This window comes from Egretta garzetta, unplaced genomic scaffold (genome assembly GCF_000687185.1).
Source record: "Egretta garzetta isolate BGI_Z169 unplaced genomic scaffold, ASM68718v1 scaffold573, whole genome shotgun sequence".
NCBI lineage: Eukaryota > Metazoa > Chordata > Aves > Pelecaniformes > Ardeidae > Egretta > Egretta garzetta.
Window position 1 is genome coordinate 1336515 of NW_009259180.1, and position 15018 is coordinate 1351532.

The following is a 15018-nucleotide window of genomic DNA, read 5'->3' on the forward strand; positions in this document are numbered from 1 at the left end:
GCAGGAAAAAAAGCTGACTTTAAAGCACACCTCTGATACAGAATGACAACTTATGCTTACAAAATTATTGCCATCTACTCTTTGTTTTATTTACAAATATACCCTTTGCTTTCATACACACAACTCAAGGAAACAGGAGTTGGTGTCCTATAATGCACTTGTAACGGAGAACGAAGTAACTTTTTTTCACTTAATGATTTGACATGCATTTTCTGACCACTCTTCGAGACCAGAAATAATATGTAGGAAAAAGGCAGTCAAACAGGATATAGGCTTAAGGCAAATAATACATTCTTATTATATTAACTTTTACCTCCCAGAACATACTAGCTAAGCTGTTCCTGTTTAGTGTCCTGTGAACTGACATTGGGGGAAAGCGGGTTTATAAATAACACACGCTTTTAGAGCGGTATTTCCCTAACTTTATTAACCTACTTTTGAATTAGCTGAAGATATAATAAGCTCTTTCCTTGAACCAATCCCAAAGGGAAACAACTCAGCAAGACACACACACACACACACAAAAATCTAGTGCATTAGCCAGCACCACTTACTCTGAGGCTGGGCATGAAAAAGGAAACTATTTAACCACATAACTTCACACTGATACACCCCCAGTTTGTCTGGATCTTTACACGTATACATATATTACACATATACATATGCCGTACATATTAATGATTACTTCTATTTATTTCCCTTTACTGTTTACACAGAGGAGCATTTTTTGCTTTCTCTGTAACTCTTCCCCCTTACTTTTCACACAATAGGCAACCAAGGTACTATTTCTCCCGCACAGTGGTGATTTAAACAAAGCAGAAATTGTTTACTCGTATTTATTACCTGCATCCTGACAAATAGCTTATACATATATAAAAATACATATATATTTAAATACATATATATATATATATATGTATTTAAAACATTATTATATCCTTGTGGGCTGATAAGCAGCCGCATTTAAATGAAAAAGCCAAATCCAAAGTGACACAGACATAAACCTTCTTTTTTTTTTTCTTGCCACAGGATTGGAAGCAGTGGTCTCTACATTTGGACAATGCAAAATCAGCCAGTATTTGAGCAAGTAAAGTATAGAATCTTTTCCCGCCAAGTAAACATGTTAAATACGTTGCTCATTAAAGTTTCTACAGAAAATATTACACACATATTGCAGACTTTCATTCAACTATTGACCATTTTGAGTGTGAGGTTTCTTTGCTGAGAGGCTCTGACCTGTTATATGGACTGTTTGACATTGCCCTGTCCAAAAAGCATTTCAGAAGATAAATGTGCTGAGCTTGAATGTTGTCAGAGTAGGCCCATTAAGCAAAATAAATTCTTTCAAGGTTTTCCTCCTTGCTATTTTGAAAGAGACTATCTATACTCACTACTTTGTTTTATGAAGCAGCTAGCTTTGAAAACAAGAGATGGAATGAGACAGAGTGAATACAGAAGCAATGCCCAGCAATATAGAAGGAAATGTGTACATCATGAAATGTTAATTTACTTATGAACTCTTTCATCTCTAGGTAATAGATATCTATTGGCATCTCTGCCAAATACAGAGGAGAACTTACATCCGATTTCTACTTAAAGACCTTTGCAAACTGATAATATTAAACATGAGCAGATCAGCTGTAGCAATAGGAGTTCAACAGCTATTCAAACAGTTTTATTATCTACAAAGCATTTATGGCTTTCTTCTATAGTTGGAGACTGGGGGGGGCGGGGGGGGAGAGAAAGAAAGATACAAACCTGCCCAACATTGTATTAGGTTGTGCAGTAAAGATAGAAGGATCTACAACAAATCTGGTGTTGTCCACTATGAGTGTTACTCGTTCAGAAGTTCTTACATTCCGAGCTCCCTCTTTTCCATTTTCATATACAAATACCATTTCCCCACCAGCCTTGCAGCTCCCGTCTGAACTTGACTGGCTACTGTTTCTGCTGCTGTTCCCCATGCTAACAACAGAACCGTTAGGGGAAGTCTTCTGAGGACGAGGGCTGCTTGGTCGAGATGAACTGTGATCCTTTTCTCGATCTTAAGTGGGGATGAGGTAGAAAGAAAAAAAAACAGGAAATTAAATTACAGATTTACATTAGCTTTACGTGGTTTGTATCTTTCCAGACACAAAACATGTCAACTTGATAAGTTAAGTACAAATTCTTTCAATGAAATCTATTCTAGTTAAACGAGACTTTCAGAAATAACTGTCCATATACGAGATCCTGAAGTTTCTACCACTTAGACATCCAACCCACCTTGTCTGCCCAAAGCCTTTACATGAAAAATTTAGCATTCTATTACTGGAAAAGCAACTCAACATAATATAGAAGCTATGCATCACAGTTGGTGTTTAGTGCTGTAGTTCAAAGAAACAAACCAAGTTCTGTCACAACAACAACAAAAAAAAAAATATCCAAACCCTACCAAGTAAAGGGGAAATGTTCAATTATCTACCTAGAAAAATTAGATTGCTCTCATGATTTGAACTAAATATGAGCAACATGTAGGAATACACACTGCAGACTGAAGGTTATGACCTATCAGAAAAGGATACTCCCAGCCCAGGGCACATGTAAGAAACCTGTATATTGTGGCATCAACAAATAATGCTTTTTATTGTATTCTTTTAGCAACACAGTAATTAAGTTCAAGAATTTTAATCCTAAAATGCTACAGATCTGAACACACCAGAGTGATACTGTCTTGTTGGTGAAGTAACATTCCTGATGCATGGAGTGAGCTGAGATTCTGCTCTTTCATGGGATGAGTCACGAGATCTGTCACTTGATCTGCGTCTGTCCCTTGATCTCTCATGTCCACCACTTGCACCATGGAGGCTCATTTTTGTGTAGTCTATTCCTTTAGCAATACGAGATGAGGTGCTGAAAACAGAAATAAGAGAAACATTCAGCATTTCAAATTCCAGAAACATTATACATTGAAATTGCAAAGGCATTCACACTCCATGTACACGTTTTGAAGATTAATATTATCCACCTCCATTTTCTTTGTCGTACTCATGTTTATATTTACAAACATGAACAATGACTTGGAACATTAAGTAGACAGCAAGAATTACCTGTTTATTGCTATGTGATCTACAGAGACACTGCCTGATCAGTTGAGCCTGCCTGTGAACCTGTATTCACAGAAATCCCTTCCAGAACAGGTATGTCAAATAGAACCAAACATTTTAATTTGATTCTTACTGTTAAACTAAATGTTCTTATCAAATAATGAAATGAAAACTTAGGGTAATTTTTTCTAGTGAAACCTGGTTTGGAAAGCCCTTTTCAGAACACAGGCTTTTAGTACTGACTTTGCTTTTTTTTGCAACTTGCCCTTCGCAAATGTGGTCAGCCTTAAACTAGTTGATAAATCAAGACACACCAGCCACGGGTTTCTTTCTGCACATTCTTTTTAAAGTTTTCAGTTACTCGTAGCAGGAACAATAGTAAGACACCACAACCCAGGCAGCAAACATATGAACTGTATTATTAAAGCCAAGACCTACAGCACTGTCAGTAACAAGTAGGATGTTTGTTTTAAACTAGTAAATTTTAATATAACAGTTTAAGACTTTTTTTTTAGGCTGTGATTGCTATGTTACATTCCTTAAATTAAGATACTGATTACATTCTGCAATTCATTATTAAGCCTACCCACAAAACAAATCAGTTTCAAGATCGAGTAGTCTCACAAACTATCTAAAAATAATATCAACTTGCAACAGCTATTGTTGAATTTTACCAAAAACACTAACACCTTTTACTTGTACTCCTTAAAACAGAAATTTATATATCAGGACAGCACAGGCATATCTATGTCCTTGCATCCCACTGGAATTACTAAATCAGTTCCTTTGCTACCCGCCTTTCAAACATGGGCATGACAAAACTCCTTATTTATAGGTTTAACTGAAGAACTTTCCAAAAACCTCAGCTACTGGATAGAGACAGACGTCTCTTGCACAACTACAAGCTGTGACAAAGAAGGGTCATAATTTCCCACAGGAACCTCAGTGCCCCACTTGCTCGCAGCCTGCAAATCCCACAACTTTTACCAAGAGACCTTAAATATGACTGCTAGGAATGCTGTAAGATTCAAGAACACAAAGAGGTAAGAATAATGACCTAGCCAAGAAAAGCACAACAAATTTTAAAAGCATGAACTGTACAAGCAAGTTGCGCAGAACGTCCTCTTTTTAAGTTGCTTACAAGTAATGACAAAAAAAAAAGTCAAGACTATTCAAAAAAGTAAACATTTAGCATGATGCGTTTCAGCTTCAGGTTTCAGTGACTGATAAGAAGAGGAGCTTAAACCAGAACAAAAGGCTATCATAGATCTCCCGCAGTTTACATTGGCACAAAGTGAGTATTAGCACAATGCAAAGAATATTAAATACACCTCTCGGCTAAGGAACACAAGCTTCTCCCCACCCCATTTGAATGAGGGAAGGATCTCTTATTTGATAAAGCAGAATTTTGGTGCAGAGAAAACCTACTGCAATACTGTTTCCTGCCAAGCTTAAAATATGCTGCAATAAGACATGCATCTTTAGGATGTGAAGTCAGCCAAAGGTCTATTGAATGAGGTAAAAGAACTGCAAGCCTCGCTTATGGCTGGAAATGCTCAGGTTTACAGCCCAAGAATAGAGATGATCCAACCACTTTCATTAAAAGGAAATAGAATTTTCCTCAGGAGTTGCAATGCAGTTCTGAACGTATTAAGATATATAGCATATCAGCATGGCTAATGCGTCTTCTTAGTTGTTTTCCTTCTCTGTTAGAGAAAGGTAAATTCTGTATCATGAAAGTGAAATGTGCAAACATTTGCGAGAGTGAGATCTGCAAACCTCCCTTTGAAGAACATCAACAATTTAGGGAAACCTTTGCACCTTTTCTTCCATGTATGTAAATGTATACAAAGCATAAGCATTTTAATAGGTACAAAATATGCCCAAAACCTATGAGAAATGTAGATTGCAGCCTATAATTAAAATCTAACTTGAAACCAAAGTCTGACCCCTGTTTATACATGATGATACTCATTACTGCTACAGCTAGACTTCCCAAGAAATGGTCACACTCAAAACCAAAACAAAACCACCTCTGTATCCTATCTGCCCCTAAAGGATTTATATTTCCACATCATGGTATGACCACAAAGGGGGTGGGGGTGAGTGTGTGTGTGTGTGTGTGTGTGTGCATGAACTACTCAAACACATGCATAGCAGTCCTGTGACAAAATATCTCAGCAAATCCTAATAAAGCCACATGTGATCAGGCCTTTGTTAAAGCAGCGCTTTGATCCTAGCCCGGATAATATTTATAATCATGCTGTGAGAAACCAGAGTTTTGCAGATGCCACATTTTATAGTATCAAAATGTATGACTCACTATTTCTCAATAGGTAAAGTGCTCTAGTTGCTTTAAATACGGGAAACACGCTAGAAAATGAAACTAAACCACTGTAAGGCTATGCAGGTTTATCATGCATTTTGGCAGAGCAGACATGAATTACCCTTTAACAGAGAAGGCAATTAAAATATGATTCTTAATCCAGAAAACTATCTAAAGCCACATTACCCTCTAAGCAGTGATTCAGAGTTCACACTGAAGTAGGGCGAGCCCTAGTTAATAATCTCTTTACAGGAGTTGAGAAAAACAGGTGCTACGGGAAGTAACACTGACTCAGCTGCCATCACACTTCCTCCTTAGTCACGTCTGAATTAAGGAACACGCCAGGCACGACTGTTTCTGCTATACAATATCAGAACTGGGGCTACTCCTGCCTTGGTGCGTACAGCCAGCAAGCCTGGGAGAAGGGCAGCACACGCAGATTAACATGCCTCCTGCTGCCAGCCACGTCCATCCCTTCGGAGCATGGACACATGAACCACCAATTCAGCACGCCGCACTACGAAAGAGGCAGAGGCTGCCAGCTGGAGGAGGACAGGATCCTTAAATATTAAATCAATTGTTTCTGAAACAGACAGATTAGTAAATAATTTCAAAGAGCTGTTCAAACTGCAGCTGGCCACACCATTCAGTGCTCCGCTTCTACATTTTACCTTCCTCCCTTTAATGTACAGATTAATGCTGTCAGACTGGCACACTATCTATTAGCCAGAAGATGCAAGATACCAGCCAAAATTGCAAGATTTCTGAGAATTCAAGAAGTTTGGCTTGAGACAGCACCATCTGAATCATGAATCTTCACTCCTCTTAACAACAGCCATCTAAAATGTCAGTCTTAAATCTCATCACTGTTGAGTCACAGTACACAAAAAAATAAATGTATTTCTTTGATCTGTTGGATATATACCTGACAAAATCTGAAGTTCCATTTCTTTGACAGCATGTGTACTCAGATAAATACTACCACTGAAATACACCTTTGCTCTACAATAAACAGGACAACTAAAGTAAGTTTAAATCTGAACAAAGAGAAAATAAAGAGGTGGAATCTCACACATCAGAAGAGACAGTCACTGGCTTTACCCTGCAATATTTGACTATGAAAACTGTCTCACTGAGCTAGTCTATCAGCTAGTCTGAAAAATGAGCTACATCTGTGGCCAGTACATATAAAAGACAACCTAGGGCTTACATTTTCCTGTAAAGAGGCTTTAGAAGTTGCAAGCGTTCAAAAAATCTGAAGACATCAGAACTACCAAATAAGACTGATTTTTTTTGATAGAAGGACTTGTAAATAATATAATTTCCCCCCTCCCTCCCAGCAAAGCCACTGGGGACAGGAGGTTGTTTCTGCAGGGAAATGCAAAAACACTTTGCTCCATACCAGCAATGCGAAACTTGTTAGGAGTTACTTTATTTCATGCATTACTAAGACCAAAATATTCACATTCTCCCTAGTTCCATAGTTTTAAAATACTGTTTTCTTAAGTTGTTAACTAAGACTGGCAGTGTGTTCCGTTCAAGAAGTCCTAACATTTTTGTAGAAAATGGAACTTGAACTACAAACCCATCCCCAGTGATTCAGGGAAGCCAAACTGACATTCACTGTGGAGCTCCACAGCTGCGTCGATGCAGCTACCTACCTACACCGATGGAGAAGTGACCAACAAAAGCAGAGCCACCCCATTTGCAAGAACAGGCAAACTGTTAGGAAATATTGTGGATCATAGAAGCATTAGGCAGACCAGATAAAACACCAGTATCTCTCAAACAGCAGTGAAACACTGATAATTAAAAGTGCCAGGAAGCCGTTGGTCTCATGTGGCATCTGGCTGCCACACTATATTAATCTGTAATTTCAGCCTCCAACAGTCAATGGTGCTCTGCACAGTGCATTACTTCAAGGCTCCAAGAAAGCCATTATAGTTTCAGATCTCTATCTCACTCTGAAAAGAAGTATTTGCAATGTCAATTTCCAATTAATTTCCCAGCTGATGACCGCCAGCTGCACACTATGCCGTGGAAACCATGGACAATGACCGAGGCACAACACAAGCTTCTAAGCAGAATTTCCTCCCGCGTGCTTAATAACATATTGCATTTAATTTAAAACTGTAAGAGAAAAAAAAAAAAAAAAAAAAACCACAACATTTTAAACCCACAGCCTCATTCACTAAAGCTGGGAAAAGCCCCATATGTGTAGACCATCTAGTACCCAAAAGTTAATAAAGGAAAGGTAAGAGAGTTTTGCTTTATTAATTACTTTCAGGGGGGGACAGGGATGGGGACACGGAGGGACACATATGACACAACCCAACAACCAACCCTATGAATATACAAACTGATATATTTAGACAATCTTTACAAATTCCAATATACTGTTTTTCCTGGCTCCAAAGGAATATTGGGACACCAGCACTGCACTCATTCAAGCACTTCAGGTCAGTGACAGAATTTATTTTCCCCCCCTCAATCAGGGATCAAGAAAGCTCTCCCTTTGTAACGGGAAGAAGCATGTTCTTTAAAAGCAGCTGCCTCACAAAGAAAACCAAATAAGCTCAAGGCTTTATTTAAGCAATCCTATTTAATATGATGTAAAGGAGGAAAAAAAAAGAAAAAAAAAAAAAGAGTACCATCAAAATGGCACACTTGTCATACTGGTATGCTTCCTATTTTTGCAGTAAGGGAAGAGCTGTTTTTTAAAAATGTAAATGCTCTTCAATTTAATGATGCTTTGGAGTCATCTGTGGAAGGAGAGCTTCAGTTTATACATAACAACATATTGCTCTGAATATATTACTAATGATTAAAGAAGTCATTAAACTAAATTAATTCCACTGCCAAAACAATTAGCATGTATTCCAATACAAAAACTTCACGTGCATCCTACTGAATACAGCCAATAAATACACTTGTTTTATAAAACAGGCTCTTGTCTACACAGAATTATGGTTCTAAACCAACATACTTATTACCCCCAAAACAACCCTACAACCTTAACTAAATGAAAAGGAGACAGCAGCGGAATATTAACCAAAATTGTTATCCTTTTTTCCCCTCCCTTTATCTTCTAAGGCTTATATTAACTAACTCTTCTTAAAATATAAACTTAGATCTAATCCTTTCCTAGGATGGTTCACATAATCAACAGTTGTAGAATAGGGATATAGAGCTTTATCTATACACTAAGTTACAGATATAATGCTATAAGGCTTTAGAAGAAAAGAAATCTGTTCTGCTGATACTGCTAGGACTTACACAATGACAATGCTTATGCCCCTCTTCCTCCCCCTGAAGTCTGTTCTTTGTCAGCAGACATTACAATTGACCAGTGCACACAAAGGACAGTACTTTTCCTCATTCTTCTCCTGAATAATGCCCACAGATTATTCCTGTTAATGGATACGCACCTTCCTCTTGTATCTATCAGGGAGGAAACACAAAAGCATGGAAATAATTTTGAGATCAGAGCACAAAGGAATTCTGTTCCTTCCAAGAAGGCAGCTTTGAAAGCCAGATCAGCATCCTTTGGCATTACTTGTTAAGTTCAGCATATTTGATATTTCCATCATTTCTTCAGTAGTTCACTGCACCATCAGCGAGCCTTACTTTTTCCTCCATCATCTTCCCCTCAAGGATAAGAGATTGTAGCTATACAGTCCATTAAGTGTTCAAAGACGCAAACCCCTCTAGATATTAATTCAATTCAATTTCTCACAGTCACTGACTCAGCCATGCGTAGTGCAATACTGACGTCTGACCTCGCAGCCTCCTGTGAGCTGAATTCATACTTGCCGTTTCCCCATCTCTAAGCAGCCATTGGGTACCGCGATTGACAGGCAGGGTGGGGAGCGTGCGAGAGGAGAGCTGCTCGGTACCGTGCCAAGTACCATCTGCGAAGCTATTTCTAGTCCTGCCAGCTTGTCGGGTTTCAGCACACAAACACCACATCTGAAAAGGTTATTGCTAACTTTCTCTTGTCACATCTCTCATTTGTGTTCGTGATCATTCAAGATAGACAAATCCATGCAAGTTTCAGGGGATGGTTAATTTGTTCCTCTAAAGTCTGCCTCGATTAGTATTTAAAAGGAATCCACCTTTCACAGAGTTCACGAGCAGGTACAGCAACAGCCTTTTGAGAACAAGGCAGCACAGCCTCCATTTTTTAACTACAAACACCCCTTTGCCAGCAAATCTAAGCCAGGAAAAGTGATCAATATAAATACTGGTACATAATTATACTAATCAGTATGTTTACTGATCAGAAATCAGTTTGCTAAGTCCTGATGTAGCGCATCTTCACATCCATAGGTCATCAAATGCTTGACAAGTAAAGCAGCAAATTAGTACTTTCATCAGGATAAAATTTTCTGAACATTTTTTCTTTGGGGGAGGATTAAGTAAGCATTATGCTACAGCTTTTTTTAAAATGAATTCCTTTTAGAATGTCTGTAGGCTGTTTTAAGGAGCCACAATACACTGGAGGAATAGTTCAAAAGCAAGTCCTACAATAAATAAAAATCAAGGTGTCACAAGCAGTGGAGTGGAAATTAAAATATGATGAAAGCTAAAGGAATAAGGGGGATTGTTCAGCAGAAGACTGCTGTTATAAACAGGAAGTCAGTGAGAAAAACAAGAGACTTGTGATTAGAAAAGCAGGACAGCATCGACATTCTAGGCTAAAGAGTCAGCTCTTTAGAAATGGAAGGAAAATTTCTGCTCACATAATTCCGATTACCTGAGCCAGTGAGTTTTCTCCTTTTTTTAGGGTCTTGTGAAGGTTCACACAACCACCTTCCCATGCCCCAGGGACAGAATAATCACCAGTCTTTGAAGCCTTTTCTTCCCTTCAAAATAAGCCATGGAAGACACAGCTATAATAAGCTGTACAGAAAGCATGCTGGAAAAAACTTCTTTCTTGGGCATTTTTTTGCCTCCAATAGAACAGTCCCTGAGCAGCAAGAAAAAGTGCAAGTGCACCGAGGTTCTTTCCACACTGGTTCCCTTCTTCTTTTTCCCTACTTTTCTCCATAGCAGAATTAGCATGGATGGATTAGCTCCCGATTCCCACGAAACTAACCCTCAGGCCAGGGCATGCATCCACCAAAATCTTGGAGAAGCATGGTCCAGCAGTCACGCTTAACTTGGGGCTCCACCTCCAGCAAGGAAGCCCTCAGAAAGAATTCTACCTGCTTAATTTGGGGAGTGCTACAGGATCTTCCCTCAGCTTCACACTGCAACTCTGTGAACATTTTCCTGCTCCAAAATTCTTAAATATTCACATAATTTTGGTCTTCAGTGGGCTTTCTCAACCATGAGTAATATATTTCTTAGTAATTCAGTTCCATTACAGGAAGAAAACAACACAAAAAGAATCCCGTGAGTGTTCAGTTGCCAAAGGGAATTTTCAAGCAGCAAGAATCGAACCTTTAGGTTCACACCTTACAACTGCTGTCAAGCTACCTAAATACACAACCTCCATTTCAAAATGGGATGTTAGGTAAAAATCAAAGTTTAAGAAACTCAGAAGCATATTCTCCTCTTTGGAATTGGAAAGTACCTCCATCTACTAAAAACCAGCTTCAGAAGTTCATATTCAAAAAAGAACTGGGTCCAAACACTTACTGAAGCTGTATGTAGCCATTATAGTTTCTACTCTCAGAGCTGAAAGGAGCAGACAGCAATGCAGAGAAGAGCTGTCTACAAAAATTCTACGGTATAATAGTTCTGAGCACAATAGCTCCACCTCTGAAGTGCTTTGTGTCTTAATTAAAAGTCAGGGTCTGATCAAGTTTTGCGCCATGCGAAAACCCACCACAAATAGTATCTGATGGTATTTGGAAAAGGTCATTTGTGTGTTGGGGAAGTTAAAGAGGATTTAGTGTGTGCTTTTGCACAGAAAGTCACTAAGTTTTCCTTCTCAGCAGTGTTCACAAACTGCTGTTTCAGACATGAAGGCTGTCAAAAAGGAAGAAAAAAACCCCAAAATTGTTTAAGACCACTGACTAAGTATGTACAAAAGATTGGTAGCCTGATGTTTTTGAAAGCCATCACTGAGTGCAGCCCATTTTTCTAGATTCCAAGACCACCCCTTCCCAGCCCATTTCAGTTTCTTCTGAAGGCTTTACATCCTGGTGCCAAAAAAAAATCTAGATGAAGAGATCTTGATCCACCAACACCAGGTTGCAATTAAGAGCAAGCATGTTTGCAGTTAACTTAAAGCAGATGATGGATGGCAATTTATAGACTATGACCTGAGCCCATAGTAAAAGTAGGCCTAATTATTTTTATGTCATACATTGTGTAGGCCTGCCCTATACTGTAAAATGTTCAACTGCAGAAACCCAATTTACAAGAAGAGAAATAAAACCCATCCTGCAGTGGAAAACAAGATTATACATTCTGATATCATTCCAGAGATGAGAAAAGGACCCTTCTAGGGACGCTTCATGTACTTAAAAATGCTGAGGCAAGTGGCACTTCCATTCACAACCCATGAATGCATCCTCCCAGCATGCAAAAATGGTATTAGGGGAAAAAAACTCTCAGCATTCAGCATCTGCACAGTAACTTCTTATCTATGGAAATTTTTTCAAAGTAGCTCAAGATTTTCAAAGATTCGAGAGTCATGGCAACAGAAACACAGCACAGACAGATTTTGTTCATGAATGCAGTACGGCAGGCAGGACTGAATCTAATAGTATCTAAATAGAATGAATAAACAAGGAACTATCAAATAGGACTAAAATAGAAGCAGATATAGAAAATTAAATCCAGGACAAATCTTAAGGAAGAGGCAAACGTAAGCCACAGATTTTTCACCACAACTCCAGAGAAAGCACTTAGTACAACAGAATTAGAATTAAAGTCTTCCAACAACAACAGAAACTGCAGCACTACAGAGAAATTACATGTAGGAAGCTAATAACCAATGAAAAATTACACAACAAATACAAAACAGCAATACCTAATAATGAAAATATGAATTCAGAGACCATTTGCTTGAACCTTAGCCACTGTTTAGTCAACATTTGATTCCTTAAAGTTTCCTTCCATCTTATTTGGGTACTTAAATAAAAAGTATCTCAAAGATTTTTGTAAATTGTTTGTATTATTAGTTACAGTCAGCTTTAACACCATATAATTTTATCCTGTCAGGCTCTTTGGATTTATACTCGGGTCATTTACATTATATTTTTGGTCCTTATTTTCTGAATCTCTCCCTTCTGAGTTTTTCCTTACATTACCCATCTCAGAACAAGTAAGAAAAAGGAGGAGAGAAAACAACAATACAACTTGCCAGAAGTTTAAAAACCTGTACAGAAAAAAAAGATATAATGCTAACCTGTGTAACGGTTTAATATGTACACCTGCTCAGTTTTGCCACATGTCCTTTGCCCCAAACAGACGGCACAGGGAAGGGAGCAGAGTCCTGTGGCTATCCTTGCTGCCACATACGCCTTACACACAGAAGGACGGCTCACAGTCCTAGATTATGTTTTCTGTGAGTTTAGAAAATTATCTAAGCTATTTTAAGAATGTTGAGGCTGAAGGATTAAACACTCCAAAGCACCAAGTGACAAGCTAAGCATCTATCTTAAATATTACTCCCTTGTTGAGATTTATTATAAAGTTCTTATTTCACCATTACACTTTTCAACCCTGAAGTATTTTTTTTTCCTCATGATAACAAGGCATATTTTGAAAGTGCAAGACAAATAAGACTGCAGTACTCAAACCTTTTAACAAGTCATACCATTAAAACTTATGTCTCCAAAAGCATTTTTCCCCCCCTCACACTGCATTTTTCACACAGACTTTCACTTGGCTGGAGAAAAAGTGTCAATTAAGTCAGAAATTATAGCAATATGTCTATATTCAGCCACCCAAATTCCAATTATTTTGTTTAAGCTTTTGAATAAAGTACACTATTTTCCAATAATTTGATTCTCTGAAGTAATCAAGTATCTCAAAGGAACAAGGTAACAAAATATTTCTCCTTAATTTACTCCTTATTCTATTGTGACCTCAAACTATTAGTTGGATTTTCATTCTCAAAGCTTTCCAAAATGGATCTACATTAACTGAGGGAGCGGGGAAAATCAGATGTTAGCTTAAATACTATATCCCCGTGAGATACGTTAAAAGCTTCCATAAAACACTGGCTGTTCAGCATTTTATTGGTAACACAAATTGGTTTTTGCTAGAAATATATCCAACTCAGCTGCAATATTTTAGAGGCACAGATTTCATACCTTCTAATGTGTGAGCTTTGAATTCGGGTTGTACAAAGTGATCAACAGCAGCCTTTCTGAAAGGCACAGGCGACAGACTTCCTTGAGTTAACTCCTATCTGCATCAAATAATCTTTTCAGAAAGCTGCACAGCTTTTTATTTAAACAATTCCCCAAAATAGATAATCCACAACAGCCATCACATGGTAAGACATATGCACTATTTCTCTGGACTGGATTTACCTAGCTTCAGCTTCCAGCTACTACACTTCATTACAAATTTGCCTACTGACTAAAGCTCATCATAATAATGCAGTTTCTGCAAGGATCTTCAGAGACTGATCAAGACATCACTATTTAACCTCTGAGTTTTCCCCATCTCAGAAGATATTTAGCAACTTCTAGGTCTTCAGAATCCCCTCTAATCAAAATCTTCCCTGAACTGCTGATATCAGACTTCCAGTAACTCCACTATACATCCAACAGCTACGTTAGCCTTTTTGACCATATGTTACTGGGGGCTTATGTTCAATTGACTACCCACTGAGACAGTGCTCTTTACAGTGCCAATACTACCAATGATCATCAGTTGATGTAGTCTACAAAAATAGCCTATACAATTTGTTCCTAAACATTTAACTTTGTGTTTAGTTACATGAAGACTGCATGGTTATTTGCATTCAGTTTACCAAACCACTCAGATCACATACTATTAACGAGTCCTTTTAATTATTTAACACTCCCCATCATGGGTCATCTGCATCAATATCAGTTTTAGGGTTTATTCCAGACCACCAGTCATGGGAGGTAGCACAGGATCAGAGATAAACTACACAAACTGGACTCAGCAATGAATCACCCATTTACAATCACACTCCGAGACCTGACAGTGTATAATCCTCAACTCACATACAATGCCCTATTATATCTATATTGTTCATTTGCTGATACTGTGCCACATTTTGAACCTAAATAAGAAGCACAGATCAACCACTTACCAGACACCATCGTCTCAAAACCAGCAACTGTACAAAGCTATATTCCATAAGCCTATGCTGGACCAGCAGCAGCCACCACCCTCTTTCGTTCTGCGTTAACTGTTCCATTATTTGCATCACAGACAGACCTATAATTATGTGGGTCTCCCTGTGAGCCTTTTAATTATTGGCGCATTCTTTTTCCCTGCCCTCTTGGATGTCTCACAATTATCCAAGATTTAATGACAGGAAAATAACCCACAATATTAATTGCCCACAGAATACTTTGGACAACACTTAAGTCCAGTTTATCTGAATCTATGCAATAAAAATGTGAATTAAGTTGCTGTTATTCAATGTGCTCCCTTAGCTCTTTC

At 38.2% G+C, this 15018-nt stretch overlaps 1 protein-coding gene across 3 annotated transcripts in view; it reads right to left on the reverse strand.

The window, feature by feature from the left end:
• Positions 1 to 15018, reverse strand: part of BTBD10 (BTB domain containing 10) — a 27298-nt gene that overhangs the window by 8331 nt on the left and 3949 nt on the right. For all 3 annotated transcript variants that reach the window (XM_035891253.1, XM_035891254.1, XM_009635656.2), the window contains 2 exons: positions 2699 to 2892; positions 1759 to 2044 (listed from right to left, as the gene is read on the reverse strand). In XM_035891253.1, the coding sequence (XP_035747146.1) occupies positions 1759 to 2044; positions 2699 to 2892 (480 nt within the window). The remainder of the gene's footprint in view (positions 1 to 1758; positions 2045 to 2698; positions 2893 to 15018) is intronic.